Source organism: Drosophila takahashii, chromosome 3L (genome assembly GCF_030179915.1).
Source record: "Drosophila takahashii strain IR98-3 E-12201 chromosome 3L, DtakHiC1v2, whole genome shotgun sequence".
Taxonomy (NCBI): domain Eukaryota; kingdom Metazoa; phylum Arthropoda; class Insecta; order Diptera; family Drosophilidae; genus Drosophila; species Drosophila takahashii.
In genome coordinates, this window is record NC_091680.1 from 7211632 (window position 1) to 7228030 (window position 16399).

Here is a 16399-nt window from a genome sequence, read left to right on the forward strand (position 1 = left end):
TTCATCGCGTGATAGAGTGCACAGCATATGTTGTTTGATTGCAAGCGAAAAATAAGGCGCAAGTACTACAGATGCACTGAGAAAATATTCCTGATTTATTTTAATTTCTTAATAGGCACATTTTTAGAAACCAAAAAAATCCAACATCCTACTTTTTCTGGCCTCAGATATATATTGTCCAATTTTTTCAAACATTTCAATTTAAATTAAAATTTATTTATGTTTGTCTGTTTGATGATACTAAATATTATAAAGCTTTTGCCATACTTTTTATTTTATATAATAAATTAAATAATAATTAAATTATTTACAATTAAATAATTTGTCTTATAATAAACTGACTATTTTACCAATCTAAACATAAAATATCAATATGTTTTTGGAAAAGGTCAGTGTACCTAAGACTTTTAACTTAATAGTTATGTAAGTAAAGTTTCTTCGAAAGTTAGGAAAAGTTTACTTTTACATTTTGAGGCCATGAACTGTAAATTGTAACTTTTTTTAAACTGTACACACTCACACACATATGGCAGCATACCTCATTGCGTGACATATACGGTTGTGGTTGTTGCTGCAGCCGTCATATATTTGTGGGGAATTGTCATTGCCTACATTCAGTCTACTATTGTTTGCATGGGCATTAGGGGAAAACGGTTGGTCAAATCATTAAAGGGCTGATTGCATAGACTTTAAACAGTTTAAATTTAAATAATTAATTCATATTTGAAACATTAAACCATTTTTAATTTTATTGCATAATTAGGTACTTTTAAAAACGGTTTAGTTACACGCTTGGATTTTGGATTCTTAATTTCTAGAAACTTTCAATAATTTACATAATATTTGACGATCCATTATTATGTCTTACCATTTTAACACATCTTTATCACATTTATTGAATGATTCATTTTAAAAACCAGTTTTGGAGCATAACACTTTTCAATTTTAACAATTTTTATGTCACAATAAATCGTACAAAGCTAACGCTAAAGAGGAATTCCTTTACCAAACCATCTTCTGGTCTTAGAGCTTTACAAAACTTGAAGAAAATACGTTTAAATTTTACTTTACAAGAAAAACCCCTCACCCAATAAAACAGACACCACCTAAGGGTTAAAGCTTTTCTATGTCTTCGCTGCGCCCAAGCTTTTGCGACCATCTTGGGCTTTTGATTGGCCGTTTCCGGTTCGAGTCTCTGCTAACGGAAAATCTTTCAAGTAAAAAACCTCAAGTCAAACAACTCAAATTCTTAATTTTGCAAATTTACAGCAGATTCCCATCATTAAAATATTAAATGCTTCCTTTTCCCAACGAAATGAAGCGGAAATAGGAAGCCATTTTTATTTATGCAATTAATGACCAACGCATAAACAATAATTATTGTGCTGCGTTGTAATTAAGAACAAAAAGGAATACGCGTATATTTTGTTGGTTTGCTTAATGACTCGAAATGTTTATTCGTTTTCGTTTGGTAATTTAATACAATAATAATTACATTAATTAGCCTTTCTGTTTTTCTGATTTTTTTTAATGACAAATATTGTACATTCCATTTGCATACATCCAGCTGCGTGCTTTTGTAGGTTTTAATACATAATCGGATTTTTGTTAAATAACTATTTGAATAATTTAATTTAATGCTACTTAATTGATTTCAGGTGCTTATTTAATTTGATTTTTTTTTTCGTTTTGTTTTGTTCTGCTATTTTAATTGATTTGGTGAAATTTGGCTTTGAAATAAGTTTAAACAATAGATTTTAAGTTTACATATATTATGTGCTTTAAGGAACGCAATTTGAAGTTACAATTATTATAATTCTGTACATGGCTCATTCACACTCAATTCAATCAATACGTATCCTTATCCTTCTGCGAACCAATTATCAGCAATGGGACTTGTAATCACAATTCATTAAGACGAAATCACAGAGGTTAATAGTCGCGTTCCAATGGCACATCTACATAGTTGGGGGCTTTACTTATTTATAAGGATTCTTTTCTAAGGCGAAAGATATATAACTACAAAGGCTTTATTAATGGGGGAAATGAAAAGCTTTGTTCTTCTACTATATGTGTTTCGTATTTTTTCCCATATTTTTTCAGGACTTCTGTCTTAAGAATGTGTCATTGGAACACGGCTACAACTTAAATCACTCTATTTTAAATTAAAGTGGTTGCCACAGAGACTTGCATGCCTCCCTCTCCTTTTCCTTCTCCCTCTCCCTCTCCTTCACCTGTGAGCCTGTTGGCAGGTGGACTCGCGACACCTCGCTGAGTATACATGTGCCGTCGCACTCCGTTTGGCTGCCAAACTCCTGTTCGCAAATACAGCTGGAGTTCTCCCTGCTGAGCAAGGCCAACTGGACCCCGGCGCCGGAGGCGGCCATCTCCTCGCTGGGGGGCGTGGTCGAGGGCAGCTCCATGAGTGCCATGTCGTCCTCGCATTCGATTACGTTCGGATGCAGGGGCTTGAAATTGTTTCGGCGCCACGGTGGCATTGAGACGCCTCCACCACCTCCTGTGCTCGAAAGCCCGGGACCCGCAGCAAAGGTAACCACGCTCTGATGGTGGTGGTGTCCATGGACGAGGACATTGTTGTTCTGGCTCTGCCCACTACTTCCGTTGTAAATCCCGCTGTTAGCAGCACTCCCGTTCACCCGCGGCATATGCAAACCCGTCTTGCCATTGTTGACCCCACCGCGTGCCGGGCCAAAGAGATTACTGCGAATTCGCATCGAGGAGTTGGCGTAAGTTGACCTTATGGAGCTGGCGCGGGTGTGCATCGAGAAGGTCCTCTCGTGGGCATCCAGGCTCGTCTGGAACTTGCAGAAGCAGGCGGCGAAGCGCTTATTAAATTCCCGCTTGAACTTTTCCTGTGCAGAGAAAGAACAATAAAATAGGCTTGGTTATTTTGTCTAAACTTTGTCATATAAATATTTTAAAAATTAATTTAAAATTCCCTTTAAAATCGAAATTTAATATTTGAAGAAAATATTTAGTAAACATATAATATTTACAAATTATTTTTATGAACCATACTAAAAATATAAAATTGTAAATTATGTTAAATGTATATTTTTAACAAATTTATCTAAATTATTTCAGTCTCTTTTGTCAATGTATTTTTGCAATAATGTATGTCATTTATTCTAAATGTATTTCTAAATAATATTTCTGAATTTCGGTTTATTTAAACTCCCTCAAAGTCGCAGGAAGAATATTAAAGTGACACACGTTATATGCTTAAAATAAACTAGGAGTCTTCCCAACAAACTTTGTGATATGCCAAAGGCAAAAAAAAAATAAGAGCTATTTCTATCTCAAGTTTTTCGATATTTGTTTTCGCTGCACCAGCGAAATACAACTTTTAGTCTTCTTTCGAGCTAATTAAAAATGTGGAGTGGCAGGAAAGCCGAAACTTGCCGCCAGCTAAGGCATCTTTTTGGCTAATGAACGTGGTCTAGAAAAATCTCCACCTCCGCCGCCAAATGCCATTTGTCTTTGCTGACAGTAAAATAGAATATTTGTTGACAAAGTTTTCACGCACTCACCACCCAGGAGAAGGAAAAAGTTTACGAGCTTTCGCAGATCTCGCTCTCAATCTATCTTTTACAGACAATTTAAGTGTCAAGGCAAACAGCCGTTGGGTTTTTCCTTTGCTTTTATCGGTTTGCCACTCTGCCATTCCATTCCGAAGATTTTTGTGGATTTGCCTACATTTTGCGGTTCACAATTCCTGCGGCTCAGACTGTAGGTGTTTGCATTTTGCCTGTTGGCCACAGTGGAGCGATGCTTTAATTAACTTTGACAAAGTATTTTTTTGTGTCAGCTATTTTTGGTACTCCGCGAAAAGAAATTGGAAATTGTTTCAAAGTAAGCCGAAAATTTATTTTTGGTAAAATGTGACGCGAATGCTAATAAATCAGAGAATGGGAAAATGGGCAAAAAATCAACAAAGTAATCGATTCGTTCGAATGAAATTAAGTGAGACGAATTTCGCTTACTTCGACGCTTCTTTGAGCTGTGAGCCCATGAAACCTCCGACAAAAAGTATCCTTTGCTTTTTCTTCATGTTTGTGTTTTGATTTGATGAGATAATAGGAATTGCTAAATTAGAAAACTCAAGCTTATTTGTCTTATTTATGTACTTCTAGGTCAAGAATATAATTTGTTTAAAATGGATTTATATTTTTTAAAATTCTGTTTGAATTGAATGTCTAAGAAAATTTAAAGCATATAAATTCCAATATGTGGAAAAAAACTATTAAAGCTAAAAAAAACTTTTTACCAATATGTTTACTTATGTTGATTAGGAAAAAAGTCTTCAAATGTAGGACATTTTTTGAAAGGTTGTCTCCCGTGTGCAAAGCACTTTTCCATAAAATCCCCCTGTCAATATTTAACTCCCCCAACTTGGAGGCCCAAAACTAACCAAAGAGGTCCTTAAGTCCCTCTTCAATCCCCACTATTCCCTGGCAAATTTAGTTCCCATTTATAGACTCAAATCCCTTTAGTGCGACTCCAATGAACGTGTCCCTGCGGAAAAACAGAGGACGCCAATCAAAACCCAGACAGGCAAATGCAAATCCGACACCCGGTAAACAGGACAAACAATCATCATTATTATCGTAGCCCATACTCCCACTTACGTTGTAGATGCCATAAATAAAGGGATTGTAGCAACTATTGCTCATGGCCAGCCAGTCGCAGCAGAACCAGACGATGCTAATGAAATGGTAGTCGTTGATTTCCGGGATCGTAACATACAGAATATTATAGAGCTGCAGTGGCAGCCAGCAGAGTCCGAAGATAACGACCACGATAATCAGCATTTTGATGACCTGCCAGAGAGGGACACAAAAAGAGGAAATTAAATCCCGAACAGATTTGCATACCCATTCCCCCCTGTAAAACTCACCTTTTTCTTGTTTTTCAACAGGGTTATGTCCCGTGAATCCTGCGCGTTGCCCGGGGCACGGGTCCCCCACAAACGAACCGCCATCTGAATGTAGACAAAGCTGATGACACAAAATGGAACCAGATACTGCACAAAGACCAGAGAGTAACGAAATGATTGCAGCTGATCATCCGATAGGTTTTTGTTCGTGCAGAATGGTCGCGTCACATTGTAGGTCTCATTGTTTTCTGCGTTGGGTTGAAATGAGTGCAAATTGGTTATGCTTCGCACTTAATCCATGCAAATCGTATTGGCTTACCACGAAACCTTTCGGTCAACTTCTCCACCCGAAAGGCGATGGCAAAGGGCACGGCGAACAGCAGGGCCAGCATCCAAATTCCCCCAATTATGAACTTCGATATGAACTTTGTGGGACGTGCCCTGCATGTGTAAGCCGATTTTTAATGATTCCGGTCGATTTCGAATCGAATATGGGGCCGGACTCACCTAAGTGGATTAATGATGGCCCGATGGCGGTCGATTGCGATGGCGGTCAGCGTGAACACGGAGACATTGACACTCAGAGCCTGGACGAAGGGGCAGAAGCTGCACATGAACCACGGCAGATTCCAACTCTGCAGAAGTGCAGCCTGGAACTGTACGGAGAAAAAATATAGAAAATATTAGTAAATATTTTTTAATGGTATTTTCCAAAATATTAAATAATTCAGGACTAATAATGTCATTGGAAACCAGGATTCAAAATATTTTGTGGCATACTTTTTTGCACCATTATATAATTAAAATTTAATGTTTCCCAATTTTGCTTATAAAGGTATCATTTATTTTCAGTATTTTTAAAATTAAGAAAAGTAATAATTAAACTGGTTTGCAGTAAAACATCGTGGTCTTTCATAATGAAAAAGATTTCCGGACTGAAAATATATTATTGCATACTTTTAGACACCTTTATAAGTGATTTCAAAATTTAAATTAAATTTAATCTATTTAAAAATAATAAATAAAATGATTTTGAGTAAAATTATAATTTAAATTTAAAGACCCAGCCCAAAACTGCTAAATATGAATAAATAATACTATTTTCTCTTTCAGAAACTATTTTTTACAGTGCAAAGAAAAAAGCCCGGCACGTGTGACGGCCAGTGCGATGTGCGATGATTAAATCAAGCAGAAACTGCGCCTCCATTCAAGTCACATGGCAAACATCATTAATGGACACAGGACCGCAAACAACAGGAATCTCTGTGGAGGGTGTTCAGTTTTGGCCCTATCCCAACGATTCGGCGGCAAATAAATGGCCAAAATCTCCGTTCAGTTGTTGGTCTCTGATTTACGTGGGAGTGGGTGAAAACGTGTGTGTGGTTACTGCGGATATTTGAGGAACGCGCTTTCTCCTTTCACTCCACTCTTACCACTCAATGGCCGCCGCAAATTGCAATTTTCTCGCCAGCTTATTGATGACACTCACTGGCGTCTATGACAGGACCAAAGTTCTGTTTGATTGCGGGATTAATATAAATTAAGTGCGGAAAATGAAGGCTGACTTTGGTTCAAGTTCAAAGTTCAAAGGAATGCCTGTAAGTGAACTTAGTTGGAGGCTTTCTAAGTGGTCTAGTAAAAGGAAAAGTTTTGTTTGCAATGTGCTAATAATATTAAAAAGTCTTTATTTGAATTAAAAATTGCTTTTTTTTATTGAATTACTATATTAAATTGCGATTTATACTATCTTGTTAATAACAAATAATATTTATGTATTTAACAGGATTTTACCATAATATTTATTTAAACATTTTTATATTACTCCAATTTTTCTATTACATCCTGACCAATAAGTTTAATTTGAAATGGATTTTTAATTTAAAACCTAATCAAGTCTTCACAGAATCATGTTAACAATGCAATTAACAATTAATATTAAATATTGACTATTAATAATTATTTTCCCTCTTTAAGGCAGTGTTAGACTCTAAAATGACGCCCTTAAAACGTGCAACGAATTTGTTTTGAATGTGAGTGCGAAATTCCGTGAAACAGGCTACTGCATACTAAGTAATGTTTCTATTATTTTATTCAAATTTTCAGTGCTTATTGATCTTTGACCATTTTCCGCTTAAACAGCATTTTCAAAGCAAATTCTGTTTGAGCTTCGCATTCAATAACAACGCCAGCGATTCAGTAGATGATAATGGGGCTATACAATTTCCCCCGTATCACATACAAATTCAAATCGCTTTCATTGGTTGCCGGCAGAAAAAGAGAGCTCAGAAAATTGTTCACTTGGCTTTTAGCACTTTATTTTCAGTGGCTTATATGGAATACTAATCCCATTAACACATAAACCGAAAATCGCATTAAAATTTTGGAAGTAGGTAATATTCCATTACCGCTATCTTTTTGGGGAGGAGAGGAGGCTAGGAGGAGGCTGTGTCAATTTTCTAATTCCAAACATGAGCGCTCGCTGTCCGGAAATTAAATTGATGCCGGATTATGCCAAAATTGATGTCTCTGCGCCCTGTGCGGTTCGAAAATCTGTGTGTTTTTGTGTAGCCCATTAAGGACTGCCTATCCATGGCGAAATTTAAGTGAAAACTAATGCTAATAATGTTGTTCTGTTTGATTTATGTATATACGAAAATCATTTAAGTCGACATCAATTTACAGGATCCACACTGCGTATGCGCAATGTGTAATGTATGCATTTTATAGCCAGGTAATATAGGCCTAATTACCAGTAATATAATTAACCCATTGCGGTTGTAACTCACCTGAAATGGTATGCAAAAGAGGCCAATAATCACATCGGCAAAGGCCAAATTAGCGATATACATATTCGTCACCGTTCGCATTTGCCTCGTCGTTGCCACAACCCAGATGACTAAAGTGTTGCCAATGACAGCCACAATGCTGATTCCCCCGTAGAAGATGGACAGCAGGGCCACAATCTCAGCGGGAGCCGCGTACAAGCGCTCTGCGAATGGATTGAAAAATAGTTATCCTTTAGATTAAAGTTCACTTAGAAAAATTAGGGGAAATTTAAAATACGATAAATAAAAAGTTATCTTAGAAAATTAGAAAAAAATAATATTTGAAATTAATAATAAGTCAAGACATGGAAAAATATTTACTTGGAGGTGACACAGAAAGCGCTAATTCAAATCACTTTTGAATGTCAAAACAGGTGTCTAAAAGTATGCAACAATATATTTTAAACTCAAAATTACGATGAGTTTATAGTAAGACGCGACTATTATTTATTTACTGCATACTTTTAGACACTTTTTTTTTTATTAAAAAATAATAATTTTAAAATTTGTTTTTAATGTCCTTGTAACTAAAAAATATATTAACAAAATTTTAAATTTATGAAAAACTAAATACTATATGCAATAAAAGCAATGAACTCTTTACGTTGTTTTGTCATTATAGATTAAATGACATACATAGATGGTTTGATATTTTTACATACATTTATTACAAATTTATTTTGAGAATTAATACATTTTTATCTTCTGCTCATTTATAACCATGACTTTCAGCGCTGAACTTGTGAAAAATCTCTTTGGCCTGACAGTAGCAGATTAATTCTAGTGTCAGTTGTCAGTCAGCTTGGTGGCAGGGCAGACGACATTGACATTCCTGCTGAGTGGTAAACGTCAAGGAAATTGAATCGGATTTATAATGCCAGAGAGAAAAATTTATAGAGCCAAATACGTTACGTCCAGTTTTAGATAAAATATTGATAGACCAAGTTTGGCTTTGACTTGGATTTCATTAGCATTATCGAGTATATCACCTGTGTTGGCTCATATCGAATTCAGTCAATTTAAGTGGTCCTTTAATTCACCACCACAAACCCCCCATTCTCATGAATGATTCAAGATCAAAGAACTAACGGCGAACTGTCAAAACAAAGGCAAACTTGTCAATGTTTTTGATTGATGATACGTCAAGTCAATTTAGTCCAGTCGGATGAGCTGGATGTCCCCAGTTGCTTAAAGGGCTTAGGGAATTGGAAATGCTTACCAAATTCCGCTTCCTCCTCGGCTCCGGGCAATAATTCCAGGCGGTCCTCGATTAAATCCATTGCCATGGCACTATCTTTTTTTTTATTTTGGTTATCTGTATCCTAATGAGGAAATAGTATCCTCTAAACCTTGTACTTTGGTCCGACTTTCCTCTGCTTATCTAGTGCAATACATCTTCAGGAAGCTCTTGGCAGCATTGCAATCTAAACAAAAGAAAGAGAGAAAGTTATAAATTACAACATTAATTTAAAGCTGTCAGAAAATTGGTAAAAAGTTATCTCCTACAAAATTCCAGTGGTCGAAGTAAATCAAGAGTGAAGACAACAACGAGTAAAACAAATGATCCACATTGAACATGGAAAAGCTAATCAAACAATCTCAGCTTTTTCCCTCAAGCAACTGACCAATTTCACGTGGGTGGACATGAGTAATGGCTCAGGTGGCATCACCTGTCAGCTTTCACATGCGAAAACTTTGTTTTGTATAATTGAAAGTGCACCGAAATTCAACATTTTCAGCTTGGTGACCAGGGGCAGTGCAACAGCATTTCGTTTCTTATGAAAACAGTTTCCCCCCAAATAATATTTTCATGTTTTTATTGAAGAGTCACGCCAACGCCAACGCCAACGCTCTCATATGTTGCCAAAACACCGTATTAAGGTGGTTCCTAAAAAAGATAAACAAAAACTGACCGAGTTCATTGAATGACTGTGAATAGGTCGCTCAGTGCGGTTAATTGGCCATTTATCGAATTGTTAACATTGTGGGGACTTGTTAATTTATCTTCTATAGTGTAAACACAGCGAAGACCTGTTAATTTATTGGGCAACTAAATGTTTATTTTATCGCCAGACGGAATTGTTATAGATTGATTTATTTTTATATGAATAAAATGTTAGAGGAATTTCTGGTGATTCTATTTGGTTTTATAAATGTTAAATACACATGCAGTTTAAAATATTCATAAATATTCATAAATGGCGCTACTGAAAATTCCCATTTCATATTTTTCATGTAAATAGTTTAAAAACATATACAAATTGTTAGATAAATTTATACACATTGCAAATTTTATTTTTCTTATTAGATGAAAAAATAAACTTAAATATTATATGGCTCAGAGAGGAAGATGATATGGTTTCGAACATCAACATTATTTCTTTATTGTGCCGGCCACAAAAACTACATGGAACCACCCTAAAGCACGGCCACAAAATCTCTAATAAAACCACTCGTAAACTTCCTTCTTTTGTAGTTGCACCTAACATACAGCTGTGAAAAAAATAATAGCACCACTAACCCAAAAAAAATTTAACTAGTCACCCTACTCACATTTTTTAACTTTTTTAACTTTTCAAAACGGGTTTTAAATAGTAAGACTAAACATAATTTGAATATGAAAAAAAATGTTAGCTTTATAAAAGGTTTCTGGACTTATTTAAGAAAATCTAAGCAAAACTGGAAAAACGTACGAAAAAAATAATAGCACCACTTCTCTAAAAATAGAATAAAAGGTAGAAAAATGACAAATGGGTAACTTAATCTTTAGTTGGCGGTAGCTAACAAGTAAATCTAAGTTTAAAGTGTAAAAATCTTTTGCGATTTTTGGATATAATGACTTACTATCGATTAAACAAGTCAGGACCCTACCTATAAAGGTTTGGGGCCCAAAAGTCATGATATATTTTCAAATTTTGTTCGGAAATGATTTAAGACGTTTTAGATTAACTGTATAAACTGTCTTTAAAAAAAAAACTCGAAGATTTTTGGTTGTGTTATGGTCAAGCGAGTACACAAGTCACTGTATATTGCTGACTGAGTACTTTCGAACTCTTTCTTTGCTATCCTGACCGTGATCCTGTCCGGATTTTATTGGTCAAAGATTCATTTAAGAAGTATTTTGTATTCAGTTTAAGCTACGAATTACTACCGTATTACTATTTACATCATAGGATGATTCATGAACGATGTATTCATCCGTATTGATCTTACTTCAAGAAGGAAAAACAAGCTTATGTTAATACTAGGTCCATGCTCAATAAATGGATGTTTTGGCACCATGTTTTTGGTCAATTTAGGTGTTTAGAAGACACATGACTTATAAAAAGGATTTCTTCTTACCCAATTTAACTTTGCCTTCACACATTCTCATAAGTTTGCGGGCATTCATTTGTAAGTTTTTTTGACGAGCCCTATGCCCTTGTAAATGTGTTTCGCATTTCGGATAGGATTTTTTTTTTAAGTGCATGTTTTATAAATTTGTTTATTGAAACATTATACAACTATTAAAATATTCGCTGATATTTTAAGCACGTGTTTTAGTTTATTTTTGGCCCTGATAAGATTCTTTGTGCTTTGTGATATAACATTTTTGAAGGAAAAATGGGCCAGGACTCGGTTTTTCTGTGTTATCCTTCAAAGTTTAAGCCATTCTTAATGAAGATGATCTAAAACCTAACCAATCCAACCGGTTTTCATGACCGTTTTCCATCCAATATGTTTCTTTTTTAAATATTTTTCTTTTCCGACTTGGAAAATTTTCAACATGTCCTTGTATTGCCAAATGGTAATCAATTTGATGTCTGGATATCAGGAGAAGTTAGTTTTAGTCAAATCTCATAAAATATATCCTTTATACATAAGAATATTAGCGCATCGTAACGTTTTATTTAAAGAAAACGGAAGTGGTGCTATTATTTTTTTCGACCTTTTTTTGACTTTTTTTCTTAAAATCTGAAAAAATTATATGTAGACAATATTTTCGATATCCGTATCAATTTTTTCAAATAGGTGGAATACTAATCAAGATAATAAAAAACACTTCTTATATAAAAATCCCCGTTTTCCACTTTTTTCTTCAATATTAAGAACCTGTGACGAAGTGGTGCTATTATTTTTTTCGCAACTGTATGTGCACATATTTTCTAAGGTATTATGGGCAGTACTCGATGGCAATACAAGTGGAAAGCTGCCTTTCACTGGAATTAGCATTTGCTTTCTAATCCTCTTTAACTGCCAGCCCAAAATCCTAAAATTAGACCCATTTGCAAGGCTCAACTGTGGAGGCTGCACAAAATACGCCAGCTTAGGACCTAATACCATTTTTCAAGTGAAAAAACTACATGGGGACTGTCGTCATTCATTGTTGAAATTTCCGTTTGCTGTTGTATGTTGTCTGTATGTGGGATACGACACCATACAGCCACCGCTAACTCATTTAGTTGGCGCTTCATCAAAGGTTCAGCGCAATTTCAAGGCCAAGCCAGAAAGTGGTTTTTTGTGTGGGCGTCCTATGCAAAGATTCGCTGCGAGCCAGTTGAAAAATTGTATACAATTTTTCAGTGGCTTGAGTGATGAAAGGAGCGGGGCAGGAAAATCGGAAAAACTGTCGGATCCGTTTATGCTTACCAGTGAGTGCAATTAGTCTGGCCATGCGAGACGCCAAGATTTTCTAATTAACGTCAAAGGAAAGTCTCGCTTTATTTGTGCCCCTCGTGTTTGGCTTGAATTTTGATGGTCAACTAATTGAGAGCCAAAGATTTTCGGGCCATTAAGCTGACGTATATGTTGGTATATGGGGCGCCTTTGAAATTATGCACAGAAAGAAATAAATCAAGATGGAAATTGTGAAGTTTTTAATCAGAATTACTTTAAACCTATTACTTATTACCTAATTATCTTAACAGTACTAAAAACATTATTTAATTTTAAAAGTTTTCAGTGTGGAATTTTCCATTCCTTACAATTATTTTTCTCCGTGTCCGAGACACCAGACGGCATGAAAAGTGCTGCTGTAGATTTCCCATGAATTTCACTTGAACCACACTCGAGAACAAAGCAACAGGGATTCATGTCACCCAGGACCTAACCATTAATTTGTAAAATTTACAGACTTTTGACTTGGCACAAACAAGGAACACGGGTCGCACGTGCGTGTTGTGCGAGTTGTGAAATTTCAGGAATGGAGAGCCGAGAGCCCGGTGAGCCCGTTGAATTGAATAACAAATTTTTGAATGGAAATTGTTGTTCAAGCAGCGAATATTATTAAAAGTGTATCCTATTAGACCGTCAGTGGGGCGTAGGAGATCAAAGTGAAAATTCATATTGGCTGGCAACGTGTAGCGCAGCATCAAAAGTTTCGCCCATCAGTGAGATCCAGTTGACAACGATGTAATATGGAAATGTAGCTCCCACATTCACGTCCTGTTCTTTTAAATAACATTGAATATTGCGCATACGACGCATAAGCCGAGCGACAACAGTCACATTATGGCAAGGCTTATACCATCGCCATGCGAAGGCATCAGATATAATATAATGAAAAAGTCAAAGAAAAGAACAGAAAAGACAACATGTCCAATAAAAGCGCAACTGTAGGCCGATGCCTTACAATACTCTTTATTTGGGGGGTATAAAGATTTTGTCATGAAGTTTGTTAGTTGACAAGATTTATTCTGAAATAAATGAACATCCTTATGATTTACAGTTTCCTCAATAATTTTATATATTTTTCGTAGTCTTATATTTATTATAGTATAATTTAATCTATTTAAATAAAGCCATTTAAATGCAAGGGCTTTCTCAATTCTACCCCAAAAACCGTATCTTCTTTTTTATGGCTTATATATTTCATTCGATCCTGTGAGTGAGGTAAAGGGACCAGCTTTTGGCTTAAGATTCGAGCGTGTAATTTCTAGGGGTCGTCGTGTGTGTCTCTTTGCTTACAATGCCAACGGACTTTGGACCCATAAGCCTGAACTTAGACGGCGTGTGTTTACGGTTTCTGGTTTGATTGGTCTTTTGGGACGAATGTTTTCAGCTGTCTAGGCTTATTTTAATAAATAATCACTTGGTTGAGCGAGGATTGTAATTAAGATGCTTGGCTTCTTGGTTAATGTGTCAAAGAAGTGGTGATAAATTTCAACCGCTTAGGAAAATGTCACGAAAAAGTTCAGATAACCCCCTGACATGGAAATGCTTTGAGCTTTGGCTTTATCTCCTTTAATTGTATTTTCCAGAGGAAACTTTTTGTAACCTTTTCGTGCTAGGCTTATTTAATTTCATTTTCCTGGGATTGACATTTTCAAGTAAGAAAAGAAAAGCGGAAATTATTTGACCCTCTTCTAAGGCGAGTGGCAATGGCAAATTGATGGCCACTTGAGACTTGGCTGCTCAAAGGCGAATCAATTAAAAATTAATTTAACATAATGCCCCAAGGGGCTGGCAGGTAAATGATTTCAGACTGTTTACTAATTTGCGCAAAGCTAGATAAAATGTTTTCGCACAATCGCTGACCAAAAAGGCTTGCCCATCATCAAGAATTCAGTTGGAAACGAAACACTTGATAAAGTGCTCTTGGCTGCTGGGGAGCAGAACTTTCCCACAGTTCATTTAACTGGCTCCTCTTACAAATTTTCCTTCGCCACTTTCGGGCTATCTTAGCCCAAAGCGTCCATCAAAGGACCTTGTTAAGTGTCTGTCATTATGGTCGCCGCTCCTTTGACATTGCTTGCGTAATATCCTGCCAATTTTATTCGCCCTTTTGCGGCTGCTCTGCTCTCTCGGTTTTTCATTGCAAGCCATTTTTCAAATGCTAAAATTAGCTAGACTAAAATTCTTTTTAAATTTAATAACGAAATTATGTCTGACCACCGATGATTGCCTTTTGTGGCCTGGCCATGTAATTGCGCATTATGGTTGAGAACGCCCTAAAAAAAAAACAACGAGTCCCAGGTGTCCCGGTCCTTTGGACACGTGGCTCGTAAAAAATAACAGAGATTGTGAACAATTATTGAACAGGTCACGACCTTCGAATGGAACGAAAAGGTATTGTAATGGGGTAATTCAAAAGTCTCAAACTTGAAAACTGAGGAAATTATTTAATTTATACAAAAGAACAAACAATATTATTAAGAACTTCAATAAAGTAGAAAAGATTCCAGCTTTTATACTTTTTTAATATGGAAAATATTTTTATACGATTGCAGAGAGCTTTACTTTTTTTGGGCAAACGTTTGTAATGCAATAAAAACTTTAAATATTTTCTTATTAAATATTTAATTTTCTAAATTTATTTTGTTTTAAAGATATTTTATTTCAGAAAATATGCAAGGGTATTAAAACTTCGTCTAGCCAGTTTCGGTTCTTGTTTTCTTATGCTAACTATATTTTCTCTTAAATATTTCATAACCTACCTTCGTATAATTAATTAATGCCTTAATAAATAATTAAAATAGCAAACATATATGCTTGTATTATGGGCTATAAATGGGATGGCGACCCTTAAGCCTAAAAGGTATAAAATATAGCCTACCCCAAATCTTTCCTTGCAAATCGCTATTATTAAAATCGTTATTAGAACTTTTGCCACATTTTGCACTAAGAATTTTACTACCCTTTCTCACGTCACGCGATCATCTTATTGCCAACAACCATAATCCAATAAAAGAACACCACGTCAAGATATAGCAATAAACATATAGAACGGAAAAGGTGAGAAGAGAGAAAAGGGGACAAAGTTTGCGCCACGAAAAGTCTAATTGTAATAAATGTGAGTGTTACCCGCAGGTGCTGTGAATCCCGGAATTACGAAACCACAGCCGAAACTCTAGAACTTCCGGCACTCACGTTCTCGCCCCGAAAAAGGATTGCAGTTAAATTGGTATTAATATAGTTTTATTTCGGTTCACTTCGCCCGAGGGCCACAATTAACTTTTCCATGTGAAATTCTAATTAAAAGTCCGTTAGCAAGTAGCTTAAATTCTTCGTAGGATTTGAATTTACTTTCACTAGATGGTTTTCCCTTTTTTTAGAGCAGGCAGCTAAGCATCCTGGCCGCACGAGTTCCCGTTATCAACTGTTGGCAGCAGGTTCTTATTCGGCTGGAACAACTGTTGAACTGTTGGCAACACGCACACGAACCCCAAAAGTACGAACTCCGTTGCCGACGATGCCGGAATTTTCCCAGTACCAGGACAAGGCGGGCCAAAAAGAAAACTCAAGTCGGGGATTTTGGCACTCAAAACACAACAAGTTGCACTTCAAACCTGTTGGCCATCGAACATTTTCCGGTGGCGCTTAAAGTTGCCCTTAAAAAGATGGGGAAAACGAGTAATTTCGCCCTTCTGCTTTTTATATATTTAAGTAAGAGTATAAATTTATGATGCTCATTTCCATTCCGCCGGCAAGTTTATGCTGATGAGGCTAAGTGAAAAATTAGCTAGAAAAGTAATAAGCAATTAAAGAGAGCTAACCACAACCTCGAAACGAATTTCTTATAAGCAAGGTGCTTGTTTTTCTTTCTCCCTTATTTTTCCACTTATCACAGCATTTCCATGTCATCAGCTTTAACGCTTCCCGGCACTAAATCCAAATGGCTGAACACAGTCTGATTTGCATACTCACTATATGGGATATACACACACCTTTTTGTAAGCACACTCGCGTTTTCATTTTC

The 16399-nt window shown here is 36.0% G+C and overlaps 1 protein-coding gene across 1 annotated transcript; it reads right to left on the reverse strand.

Annotated features, from left to right (window-relative positions):
- Positions 1-2165: 2165 nt before the first annotated feature.
- Lkr (Leucokinin receptor) lies at positions 2166-15581 on the reverse strand. The gene is made up of 8 exons (XM_017148310.3): positions 15505-15581; positions 8942-9146; positions 7684-7886; positions 5405-5553; positions 5217-5338; positions 4919-5145; positions 4650-4841; positions 2166-2873 (listed from the first exon to the last, which is right to left on the reverse strand). Exons 2-8 carry the CDS (start codon positions 9006-9008, stop codon positions 2166-2168), a joined length of 1668 nt encoding a protein of 555 aa, XP_017003799.2. The 5' UTR covers positions 9009-9146; positions 15505-15581.
- Positions 15582-16399: the final 818 nt, after the last annotated feature.